The sequence below is a fragment of the Vipera berus genome (genome assembly GCF_964194415.1).
Source record: "Vipera berus genome assembly, chromosome: 1".
In the NCBI taxonomy this organism is placed as follows: domain Eukaryota; kingdom Metazoa; phylum Chordata; class Lepidosauria; order Squamata; family Viperidae; genus Vipera; species Vipera berus.
Window position 1 is genome coordinate 229,777,050 of NC_138202.1, and position 13,191 is coordinate 229,790,240.

A 13,191-nucleotide genomic window follows, 5' to 3' on the forward strand; every position below is an offset into this window, starting at 1 on the left:
TATCTAGGACAGGAGTGTCCAACTCACAACATCGCATGACGTGTCGCGACATATCGCAACTTTTTTTCCATTGCCAGCAATGGGGTGGCCATGGTTTTGGCATGCTGCATCTGACAGTTTGACACCCCTGATCTAGAATAAACTCTTAGATATCTGAGCAGATATTGTTGCAACTTTCATTCTCATTTTTCTTAAGCCTAAAGGAGTTAACTGTATATTGGGAGGGCTTGTTCTTCTGATGTTTTTAAAGGCAATCAAAGATGACTACTAGTTTGGTTCTTTCTGTCTTTAGCTCATGGTGATATTTGGTTAAATAATATTGTGATATCTACTGGAATACAGTAAGTTGTATGTATTTGTAAATTCATGATAAAGGATTTAGTTTTCTAAATTTCTAAAATGTGAGCACAACATTTAATATATATGGCCTCATGTTAATTTGTTACAAATTTTTCTTTAGTTTGACATTTTATATTTAATGTATATTCTATATGAATAAAATTCATATATTCTAATGTAAAATTTAATTAGTGTTTATATTTTTTCTTATTTTAATTTTTGCTGGCTATTCCATACACTTCGAGTAGAAAGACAATATTTATACTGTCAACTTTCCTTCCTTCCTTCCCTTCCCTTCCTTCCAATTCGACTTTCACTTTCACTAAGGTATTTTTAAAACTTCTTTGCTAGTTGAGTTCAGATTTAGCAAGAAGAAACTGGAAGCTGGCTTTACTAGACCAATTCCTGGCCTGAGCAGATTGAACTGGGAGTAGATCTCACCGATTACAAGAAAATCACTTGGGCTCCAGTAGTGTCTTTTCCTTGACCATTTGACATGAAAACTAGGCAGCCTGTGCCTATTCGTTGATTTGGAAGTTCACTGAAGTATATTTCAGTGGAAATTATTTCCAAATAAGTGTGACAGAATTGCAGCTTTCAAACCAGTACCAACTTTCTCAGGTGTAAGCTGGTTTAATGGGCCTTACAGGCATATTTGCATCCTAATGTTTCTTTAGACATTACAATTGCCCATAAAGACAATCTCATCATAAAAACACCAGAAAACAATGGAGACGAGACTCACAGCATCTAGTTATATTATACACCTGCTTGACATCTTCATCTTACATCTTTCCTTTTTATGTGATGCCTTTTAAACAATAAACCAGGGACTTTCAAGTTTTAAGGTTATTCCTGAATTTATATAAATTATTCTGGAAGGCCTATCATGTCTGAGCTGAAAATTCCAGATGGCCACAAGAATGCAAAAAATGTGATCAAAATTTGAAGGAATATGTTTGCTATCCTCTAGACCAGGGCAGGTGGTGGTACGCATATGATGGGTTGAAAAGCACTGTAAAAAAAGGTGTAAAAAAGTGTAAAAGTGGATGAGGTGAAGTGGCAGCAGTGCTGCACAGGCTTGTGGGAGAGTCAGCTAGAGCTGCAAAGTTGCTGGGGCTCTGCTGAGAGCCCAGGATTTGCGCGCACAGCTTCAGCTGATCAGTGCTTCCAGCGGCCTTGGGGGTGGCAGACAGCTGCGCACAGTCTTCAGTGCTGATTCAGCTGGAGCTGTGTGCAATGTTGCTGGAACTCTGCTGAGAGCCCAGGATCGGAGTGCACAGCACACCCAGAAAAAGGAGAGGAGAGGATATAAAAGGAGGAGGTTTGGACGGGAGATGGAAAAAAAGATGATGGGGAAAGAGAAGGGGATGGAAAAAGAGAGAGAGAGAAGAGGCTATGGAAGGAGAACCCAGCAGGCAGTGAAGAAAAAGAGAGAGGAGAGAGAGAGAGAGGAAGAAAGGCAGATCAGCCAGCTGACCATCAAGGTAGTGGTGCATATTAATAAATATGGATAACTTCATCATACATTTGTCAGTGCAAAGGGAAAAGTATTCAGCATAGGAAAAGCCACCAAAGAAATTGAAACCAGTACTTTCCCTCCCTCCCCTTTTGTTTTTTTATGGTTTGTAACATTTTATTAGATTATAGAATAAAATACAAAAATACAAGAACGAATAGTAGGACACAGTGGGGAGGAAAAGGGGAAAGAAAAGTGAGGTGGAGAAGGGAAAAAGAAAAGAAAAGGCATTGGCTTCCGACTTCCTCTGTTGCAGTAGAATGAAGCATTAACTTCGAACCTCAGCTTTTTACTTTTCCATAATAGAATAAACTAGCCATTTCTATAACAACAAATCAATCTAATCAGTAAAACCCAAAATTCCCCCCCCCTTTTTTTTTAGTTATCAAGTTTTTGACACATTGCTAAGCATTGGTGGTACTCGAATATTGTCATGTCCTGAAATTGGTACAATCTGTGAAAAGGTTGAAAAGCCCTGCTCTAGGGGCCATCAGGATTCATGCAGTCCAGATAATGATAGTTCTACTGAAGACTAAGATTTAAAAACACATAGAATGTAACTAATTGACATTTTGTTTATGTGTGTGTGTTGCACGCATGGACCTTTGAGTCACTTTCCTGGTGACTTCCTGGAATAGTCACTGAGCTTTTCTTCGCAAGATTTCAGAATTGGGTTTCCCTTGCATTCTTCTCCCTATGATTGACTGGCCCTAAGACATCAAGATGGCTTCATGCCCAGGGCATGACTAGATCTCATAGTTCCCCAGTTTCTAACCTGATTCCAGAATCACTAGACCAAATTGGCCATAGCAGCCATATGCAAAAAATAAAATATTACATTTGCCTATTCAAGAACTAAATGTCGTTAAGTGCCTTGTCTGTTAAGCGTGAATATATAATGATGAAATTTCAATTTCATTTCGTCATCTATTAACATAAGAGAAGAAATTAAAAAAAACTGATTCCAGGCTGTGGCTAGTTTCTGGGAGTAAATAACATAACTCATATTTCTAAATTACTACTAAGGGTATATTATCAAAATTAAGGGATGGCTTCATTCAGAGAGCATTATTAGTGCCAAAGTATTTTGTTTTGCTGCCATCTGCTGGTTATTACATATTAAGGAAAGGAAGACATCTCTAGCACGTTTTCCAGCAATCATAGTATGGTGCGGGTGGGAAAGGAAAATGTGTCATTTCCTGATGATAAAACAACATTTAGTTTTATTAAACTGATCCTCAAGATTTTACAAATTAAAGTTGCTATCCACCATGGCTGTTATTACCTTTAAGCCTTTGCTTCTTAAGTCTTAATCAAATGCCTTAAACACTAAACCACATTGACTCTAATATTATATTTTACAAATTTTCTTTTTACTGTAGTCCACATTTAATTATAGACTAAAAGCCTAACCAAAAAGCAATTTGAATCCATAGAGATTCAGCCTTTTGCTATACAGGGTTTGGCTTTGCAATTCTTTTGCTCCTGGTCTACCATTCACTCACCAAGGGAACTTTTCACCCAGCCTCTATGAGAGCAAATGCACTTCCTAAGGATTGATTTCGCCCCACAAGGGGCAGTGTCTCCAGCTAGCCCCACTTTTGTTCTCAAGGAGACTGGGTGAAAAAGTTCCCCCAGAAATCCAGGCAGATTGACTTTTGAGGTAGCTGGCAGGGAAGATTACACATGGCAATCACATGATCATCTAAGCCACAGGTCCCCAACCTTTTGGGCACCAGGGACTGGTTCCATGGAGAGAGGTTTTTACGTGGACCAGAGGGTGTGTGGTTTTGTGTGCTTGTTTGTGCAGACCGGTTGGCATGCCGCGGCCCAGTACGGTTGGAGACCCTGATCTAAGCCATAAGTGCAAATGAGTTGTCAAATGCCCACATCACAATCAGATGATTGTGAAGGTATTGCAACGGCCATAAGTTCAGGCATGGGTCTCAGGTCCCTTCATTCAGTGCTGCCATAATTTTGAAAGGTGGCTGAATAAAAGGTAATTAAGTGAGGAATTACCTGTACTGAAAATCAGGAAACAGAGCACAGAAATCCTTCTGAAAACATTTGGCTAGAAATAAGAGAAAATTAAAAACGATACCACCATGAGATTTCAGATGAACTGGCAAAAGGTACTGATGAGGCCTTTCTGGATCAGTGATCAATCTTTCAAAGTTTCATAAAAAATAATGATAATCAGACATTATTACAAAACTGGGAAAGTAACCAATCTTTTAAAAAAAACAACTCAAAAACCCCTAGAAAGGCTTGAGCAGTTTGCTAAAACAAATATTGTAGTATTGATTTTTACAAGAAGAAATATTATACTGTACTCCGTATCTGGGTTAGAAAAAAGAAAGCCACGAATACAGTATTGGGCAGACTTGGCCTGGCATTAGTACCTATGAGAAGGATCTTCATACTCTCTTTGGCATGAAATTAAACATGAAGCATGATGCAGCTGCCAAGAAGGCAAATGCTATCTTCATGTGCATTAACAGGTGCATAGAGTCTAGAACACAAAATAATTATTTGACTCTAATCTGCCCTGGTGAGACGTTATCTGAAATATTGTATCCAGTTCTCAATAGCACCACTGGGGAAAAAAAAGTCCAGTGCCAACTTGAAGCAAGCTACCAAAATGAGAAGGGATCAGGAAACCCTGTGAAGAACAATGAGAGGGTATGGGTATGTTTAGCACACAGCAAAGACTACAATACTGTGGGGAGATAAGATAGTAGGCTACAAATAACTGGGGTGTTGTTACATAGAAGAGGGAGTAGGCTTATTCTATATTGCCCCAGAAGGCAAAATCAGAACTGCAATGTCGCGTGGTCGCACAGAGAGACGGACACTTGAGCTGGGTAGTACTTCTTTATTCGGATCAGGAATGAAGCTGGGGCAAAGGGGTTTACCTGGCGTCTCATATACCTGCCCAGGTGAATGGTGACCAATAGATTTAAACCTGGGCTTCCCGCCAGTGCAGGTGGCCAATGGATTTAAACCCTGGCTTCCCGCCAGAGCTGACCATGCCCTGGGGCTGTCAACGACTCGCTCTATTCAGGCTTTCCCGCCAAAGCGGTTATAGCCTGGAGCTGTCCAGCCCCCTGCTGTGCTGACATTACTGTGTGTGCTTAACAGCATACACTACAAGAACCAATGAGTTAAAACCAAAAAGAGCAGGCGCACAAAACAAGCTGTCAGTCAGTAGAAGAGGCTGCCATATGAAGTGGTATGTTGTGCTTCCTTGGAGGTCTTCAGAACAGTGGCTGGATTGTCATCATGATCTAATAGATCCAACAATGAGCAAGGGTTGGATTCCATGTCTCTAAAGCCCTCCCACCTCCACAGTTCTATCAAATAGAAATAAGACCCAATAAACTCACTTTTATTACCAGAAACTTCACATAAATTTATTTAACCTTGAATGTCAAGCATATTACAAATGTCGACAGAAAAAACCAGTAACCGAAGCTATTCAAATGCAGTTTACGCTTTGTGTAAATGGAATTTACTGGAAATCTTTGCATTGATATTTAACACAGATTTTGATGGAAACTGTACAACTGAGTTGATTACGATGCCAGAACATTTCTTGAATGCATCTCACTTTACAAAATGAACACTGAAAAAAAGCAGCATTGCAGACTGTAATTATGAGGAAGCGTCAGAGGTGTCTTGTAAACTTTTGGCTTGACATTTGCAGTTCTATAGAAAAAAATGGTAACCTCACCTTCAGTAATCAGGATGAACAGATTAAATAAGGTTATGCTTTACTCTGTGAAGATTTGCTTTTCAACCACAGAAGCCCTTTGCCAGACTATACCTAGAGACCAAAATTTTAAACGCACATTTTAATCTATTTTAGAAGCTTCCAGAGATGTTTTTCTTGTGGATAGAAGCGTATAATTGAATATTTTGCATAAATTCATTAAGGTCAGCATAGCTAAAAATACATTGCATCAAATTGCCCAATGATAAATTAAACATTGAGAAACAGGTAAGTTTGTCTTTCTCAATATAAAAAGACAGAGAAATTGGGGAAATACATCAACATGTGAAATAACAACCAGCAATCTTCCATTAAAATTGTATATGCTGGCTGAATATAAAAACCTTCACAGTGATTTACACTCGATTACCAAGTGCAGAGAGTCCAATCTAGATTCCAGCATGTGCTGCTGGGCAAACATAATGATCAAACTAAACTCATTGGAGAACAGAGCTGGAATACAGAGAGTGAGCCAGGTTTGACAAGCAGTCATGATTTAAGGTAAGGAGAAGAAACTGCTGTCTCTATTTTCTGTGAAAACTAAATTCAACTGGATCAGAGCCCCAAATCCCATACACTGAATATGGGATTATTATTTTTTTACTATATTATTTTACACCATAAGAGGTACTTCAGTTCCTAGGAATTGGAATTATTGCCAGTTTTCTTCCTGAGTCTTGAAAGATCATCAAGGGCAAGTACCAAGGCTAGTCTGCCACTTATACACCTCAGATTAATAATTTGGTCCCTTTCTAAATGGATCTCTTCCTACAATTGCACTGAAGCATAGAGATGGGTCACAAATTCCAGGCTGTCCAGTTTGCCCTGGGATTCCAGGACTACCACGTTCTCCGTCTTTCCCAGGCTCCCCACGTTGTCCAGGATGTCCATCTTTACCTATCCCAGGTGGGCCTTCAGGACCTAGACAAAATACGGAATATATAGATGACGAATGGTTAGCATCCATACAATACTGTAGTTGGGTAAGAGTTGTAGCCTGAATTATCCCACCTAGATAACCTACTCCTACTGCTTAGACCTGCTTTACAGCTTCAGGGCAAAAGAGGCAAGTTATGAGGAAAATCATTCTTACAACTATACCATTACAATACCCTTCTTCAGCCGTCAAATTTCAGGGGATCATGTCCTAATTCTGTCCTTTTCAGTCTTTCAATTTAAAAAATATAATTGTCTTCCCTGAATAAAATAATTTTTCAAACCATGCTCCCAATGGCAACTGCTACAGAAAGATGCTATTTAATCCCATTAAGCTTCAGGTAACCTTCAAGTTATGATGGTAATTGGAACCAGAACTTTTGTCACTAAGCAATGTGATTATTAGGTGAAACATCACATTATTGTATCACCTAGTGACAGCAACCCCAGTGCTCCCTGTTGCCATCATTAACCAAATCATTAGGCGAGGACTCAGCCTGGCCTGAGCCATTCTCGGCTTGGTCTGTCCCAGCTCTGAACCTCAGTAAGATAAGCGACTACTTCCTCCACTTCCTCTTGAGCTACCCCAGCCACCATTCACCAAATAATGCACCCCGTTCTCACAATACTTCAGAAAGACTTTTGAAAGTTGCTGAGGCCTTCTGAGGTATCGAGAGACCAGTGACCCGCCATTCTCCAAATGGTGCATCCTGTTCTCACAATACTTCAGAAAGCCTTTGGAAAACTGCTGAGCCCTTCCAAAGCATCACAAGAATGGGGTGCATATTTGGAGAATGGCATGTGACTTTGGGAAGAAGGCCTGGTGGAGCCAGGGCCAGGCTGGGCATACTTTATCAGCAGTGGGAGGAAGACAGCTAAGGTCAGCTGGACATGGCAGGGCCTGCAGAAAACAGAGTGGTGGGACAGATGGGGCTGTGAGCTGAAGCATGGGGCCTGAAGCAGCACTCCTCAGTAGAGGCTCTGGGCAACGGCTGGCAGCTTAGACTACTGAAGCCCCCGGCTTTCTACTTCATCAATAGCATCACCATTGAGGAGTGCCGCTGTGCAGAACAACCAAAAGAGTGGAGATGGGGGGGCACAAGAGGGACAGATGGGGGGATTTTAAGTGCCCTGTGGTCATAAGTGTAGACTGATGCAAAGTGCCTGAATTTTGATCATGTGACCATTGCAATAATCTTAACATTGGGAACCAGGCATAAGTACCATTCTTTCACTGCTGCTTTGAATGTTCACTGAACAAAGGATTGTAACTGGAGGACTACCTGCAGAAGTCAATAAATGATTATATTCATTACAAAAACCTACAGAAATGTCTGACTTCCCAAACAATACCTGGAAGTCCAGGAGGGCCTTGAATCCCAGGGACTCCAATACCTTGGTTTCCTTTAGCTCCATTTTTTCCTGGTAGTCCTACAAGATAGGAAGCATAGATCATTAATTCTCAAACAGTGTATATTAAGACATATTTCTACGCTAAATTACTATACAATGTCCTAGCTGTACCTCCTACTGGAAGTTAGCAGATGGAGCACATAATTCTATATATTACAATGGATATTTAATCACTTGCAATTCGTTCATCTGCAGCTTAAGAAGAAACAGCGTCAGTAACTCTGAGTGTCATGGTTTTTTTATTGACTACACAGATGAATTTGTGTGTATTTGATTTGCTTCAAATAATCTGATAGTTCATGGCTATATCACAAAAATCCATGCACCACAAAGGAAACCCTACACTAGAAATGGAACAGAAGATAGGCAAAAAGAGTTACTGCACATGTTTTTGGTTCAGGTAGCTGAAATTGGAAGATGGAGATCCACTTTTCCAATGATACAAGTAGTCCTTCACTTATGACCACAATTGGAACCTGTCACTGAGGTGGTGGTTAAGAGAGTTATGCCAGATTCTTCAGATTCTCTTTCCCACTGTGATTGTTAAGCAAATCACTAGGGTGATTTAATTATTTATGGGACTTATATGCCGCCCTGAGTCCTTCGGGAGATAGGGCGGCATATAAGTCCAATCAATCAATCAATCAATAATAATAATAATAATAATAATAATAATAATAATAATAATAATAATAATAATAATAATAATAATAATAAATAAATAATAAATAAATAAATATTAAGTGAATCAGATGAACATTGGCCACATCAAGCTTTCTCCATTGGCTCTGCTTGTTGGAAGCTGACTGGGAAGATACGACTGCACGATACTCCAAATATCTTAAATACATACTGGTTACAAACTGCCCCTTACAATTATGATCACATAATTGTAAGGACTGCAACAGTTGTAAGTGCAATGACTGGTCACTTTTTCAGTGTAATTGTAACTTTGAACAGTCCCTAACCAAATGCTGAGTTATAACAGTTCATTTAGTAACTGTGTGAAGCTATAATGGCACTGCAAAAAGTAACTTATGAACATTTTTCACATGACCGTTGCAGCATCCCCATGGTCACATAATCCTAATTCAGACACTTAGAAATTGACTCATATTTATCATGGTTGCAGTGTCCTGAGGTCATGTGGTCACTTTTTGCAATCTTCTGACAAGCAAAGTCAATGGGGAAGCCAGATTTGCTTAAACAACAGTATTACTGGGTTAACAATTGCAGTGTTTCGCTTAACAACTGTGGCAAGAAAGGTCGCAACATGGGACAAAATTCATTTAACAAATGTCTCACTTAGCAACAGAAATTTTGGGCTCAATTGTGGTCATAAGTTGAGTAGTACCTGTATACAGTTGTAAATAAAATTACAACAATCTCAAAGCTGGTTGATGTGCTTTAACTGTTGCCAATGGATAGCAGCTTATATTAATGTCTCTTAAGTACTGTTGATTAAATCAGGGCTTTTCAACCAGTGGTACGGGTACATTGGCACCTGGCAGTTGGTATGCGACCATCCTAGAAAAGTGGTGGAGGGGGAGGGGAATGAGCTGAACCAGTGGCAGCACCACACAAGCCTGAGCGAGAGATGGCTGGAGCTGCAGGATTGTCAGGGCTCAACAGAAGAGCCAGGATCAGCGCCAGGATCCAGCTGGAGCTCGGCACTGATCCTGGCACTTCTGAGCCCAGAGGAAGCGCTGATCAGCTGGAATGTTGCAGCATCTCCAGGGTCTTGTGATTTACATTCAGATGCTTGGCAACTGATTCATATTTATGACGGTCACAGTGTCCCAGGGTCATGTGAAGTGACCAAAACCTGCTGCAACCACCCAACAGACGGGGGGAATAAAAACCAAACACCCACCCCCACTCCACCCCCGCTGCCAATCCTCAACAGAAATGCTCACAACTATGGAAACTTCAGACAGGAGGAAGAGCGCCGCCAGGCAGACAGGCAGGTGTCTTGCTCGGCTGTGGCTTGGGGGGCACTTTTTTCAGTGCCATTGTAACTTCGAACAGTCACTAAGCGAACTGTTGTAAGTCAAAGACTACCTGTATTTCATCACTTTTTTCCTTTTTTTTTTGGTCATCAAGTTTTTGACACTTTGCTATGTGACTAGTGTTACTCAGATGTTGCCATATCCTAAAAGTGGTACAATGGGTGAAAAGGTTGAAAAGCCCTGGATTAAATAAGGAATGATAAGATTAAACGTCAGTCCTTTAAGATGCTCAGAAGACACTTTTGGCACTTTTTATCTTCCTTATGAAAATAGATATTTTTTAATTGCCCTGGTTTTGTTATGAAGAGGCAAATGACTAAAGGTATGCAGTGATGTCATCATGCAAATGCCACAACTCCCATTCTTGTATCAAATGTTGCACTTTTGGAAACTCATGTAACTTTGAACAGTCTCTAAACAAATAGTCATAAGTTCAGGACTATGTATATATAGTTGTAAATAAAATGGCAACAACCCAATAGCTCTGCTTTAGTAATTAATTGCTGGTGTGTTATTATTTTGGTTTGCTGTTTATTGCTGCAGGGTTTGGGAGTTTTTTCTGCTAATTATTACAACTAAAGTTCAAAAAGCTTTGTGCAGATTGCAAGCACTTTTTCCAATGTACTAGCCTTCTATTTATGACAGACATTTTCCACATAATTGCTCTTTCTTGGCTCAGGACAACCCTCAAGGAAAAGTGGCAATTTTCCCAGCCTCCCAATTTAAAGCACACAAATGTCCACTCTATGTCTTAAGAAGGCAAAGGAACCACTTTTTAAAGAGGGAGTTCGAGAAATAACCTGATCCCCAGGCCTACATTTTGCTGTAGAAAACTACCATTATAAACTTGTCATAACTTTAATCAAAGAATTAAGTATGTACGATTGGACAATGGCTTTAGCAATGATACAAAAACAATTTTAAAAGCACAGGCTTGTAGATGTGGGTATCATGGAGAAAACTTCCTACTGAAGGCAAGAAAAAGCTTTATTGGGTCTGAACCCTTTGAGTCTGTGAACCATTTAGATGACGGGTGGTTCTTAGGGGGATTTTGAGGGAAGGATATTGCGAATCAATAATCAAGAAAGCATACAAGAGCCATTGCTTTAGGACTGACCAAGTCCCATCTAACAAGGGCTGTGGCCTATTTATATATTTTATTTATTTATTAAATTTATTTGCCACCCATCTCGCTTTGAACTGACTCTGGGTGGCTTACAGCACTAAAAAATATTAAAATCATCAACAATAAATATTCCTAACCCAATAAAATAACAGTACCATCAAACTATTGCCAAAATAGGACCCAGATTGTTGGGGGCAATTAAGCTGACTTTGTAAAACATGCCGCTGGGGGTGGGTGTGTGTGAAAGCCCTAATAAGCAGGCATATACATAGAATGAAGGCTACTGCTAAGCTTGTAAGCCGCCCTGAGTCTTCGGAGAAGGGCGGGATATAAATGGAATTTTAAAAAAAATACTTTAAAAAAAACCATTTCTTCTTTGTCAAAAAAGCTCAAAATTCTGGCAGGCTTTCTCAATAGAAAATCTTCATTCTTGGACCCTCCTTGCTCAGTTAAGAGCTTTCCTGATTTTTTTTTTCTAGCTTCTTCTTGGTCCTTAAATAAAATCTTGCATTTATTTTTGTGAATCCAACAACAACCCACAAGGTTTGAGTGATACACCAGCATTCATCAAGAACTGACTGATTCTCAAAAGCGTGCCCATTCTCACAAGATTTTTGGAGGCTGTGAAGACCGCACACGAATGCCGTATGCTCTTGCACAACCTCCGGGCCCTCTGAAAATTGTGTGAGGGCAGAGCATGCTTTTCAGTGGCTTTCTGAGGCTACACAGGCTATGGAAGTGATCGTCTCAGGTGGGAATTAGGAAAGTTTGTTAAAGGAATTGCTGAAGTAAAAAGTTGCAGCTGCGATGAGTGTAACAAATGGTACGACACTACTGCCTAGCAACAAGAAAGTTGCAAGTTAGAAGAACACAATAGAAAGATGCTAGCTAAGGAATATATAAACTTCGGTAACCCCTAGCTTATTTATTATAATAGTAAAAGTCACACCTCTTTTGATAAGAAAGCTTATTAACATAAACATGCGATGTATGAAGAAGGAGGGTAAAGTAGAAGAATCCAATCAAAAGAAACTTGTGTCAAGGAACCAATGTGAGATTCTTAGGGTGTTAACTTCCTGTTGTGACTCAGGGCCAGCCGGTGGGTCCGGCAGCCGGCTCGGATATATCGGATGACTCAGATGAGGGGGAGGAGGAGGGTGTGGAAGACGAACCGGCTGATGATGGCTTGCAGGCTTGGCAGAGCTCCCAGCCGGGGCCCTCTTCTCAGCTGCGTGAGCCCGATAGTGCGGAGGATGATGACCCACAGCTGGCCCTGTTCAAGGACGCCCGACGCAGGAGGCAGTCGAGCAGGAACAAACAAAGAAAGGCTGTGGGACTCCTCGGGAGGAGGCACAGGGAGACCACGCCCTGAACTCTAAATAAAAGGAGTGTTTGGGGAGGGGCTGGTTGCTGAAAGCAACCCTTCCGCTTGAGGATTCAAGTTCCTGTGCTTTTGGTTTCTTGTTCTGTTGTTTTGCTTGTGAATTAAACTTGGCAGACGCTTTGCAGCCTCAGACGCTCTCCAGTCTCTACTGCTTGAACAGGGGTTTGCCTTATTACAAGGCCGGTAGTTGGCTGGTTCAGAACACTTCCTTAATCATAACTGTATAAAAATTGTGCTTGTCAATTGTTCAAGGTCTCGGTTCTTTTGAGGCTGGGACCCTTTTGCTGGAGTACTCCAATAAAAGAAGCTGAAAATACCATTCCTCGTGTCTTTATTGGCTTTGGCGCCACGCTAGGACCCATTTTAGGTACAACAGAAGAGCATTGTCTGAAAACATTTCACGAACAAAGGCCTCGGGCAAGCTGGAGCAGCCTCAGGTAGGCCGCAGGGCCTGTCAACAGAAAGAGAGAGCTACCGTATTTATCGGCGTATAACACGCACCAGCGTATAACACGCACCTCATTTTAAAAAGGAAATTTCAGGAAAAAAACTTAAATTTCGCGCTGCTGTGCGGTATTTACTATGGGTCATTAACATTATATCGGCGTATAACACGCACACATCATTTGCCCCCTATTTTCAGGAAGAAAAAGTGTGTGTTATACGCCGATAAATACGGTACATAAAGGCAAG

At 40.6% G+C, this 13,191-nt stretch overlaps 1 protein-coding gene across 1 annotated transcript in view; it reads right to left on the minus strand.

The window, feature by feature from the left end:
• Positions 1 to 6,047: 6,047 nt before the first annotated feature.
• The window catches only part of COL21A1 (collagen type XXI alpha 1 chain), a 102,124-nt gene continuing 94,980 nt past the window's right edge, over positions 6,048 to 13,191 (minus strand). Inside the window, exons 29-30 of the mRNA XM_081325700.1 lie at positions 7,920 to 7,997; positions 6,048 to 6,551 (exon numbers count right to left, since the gene is read on the minus strand). Coding sequence (XP_081181826.1) covers positions 6,364 to 6,551; positions 7,920 to 7,997 — 266 coding nt within the window. The 3' untranslated portion in view covers positions 6,048 to 6,363. The remainder of the gene's footprint in view (positions 6,552 to 7,919; positions 7,998 to 13,191) is intronic.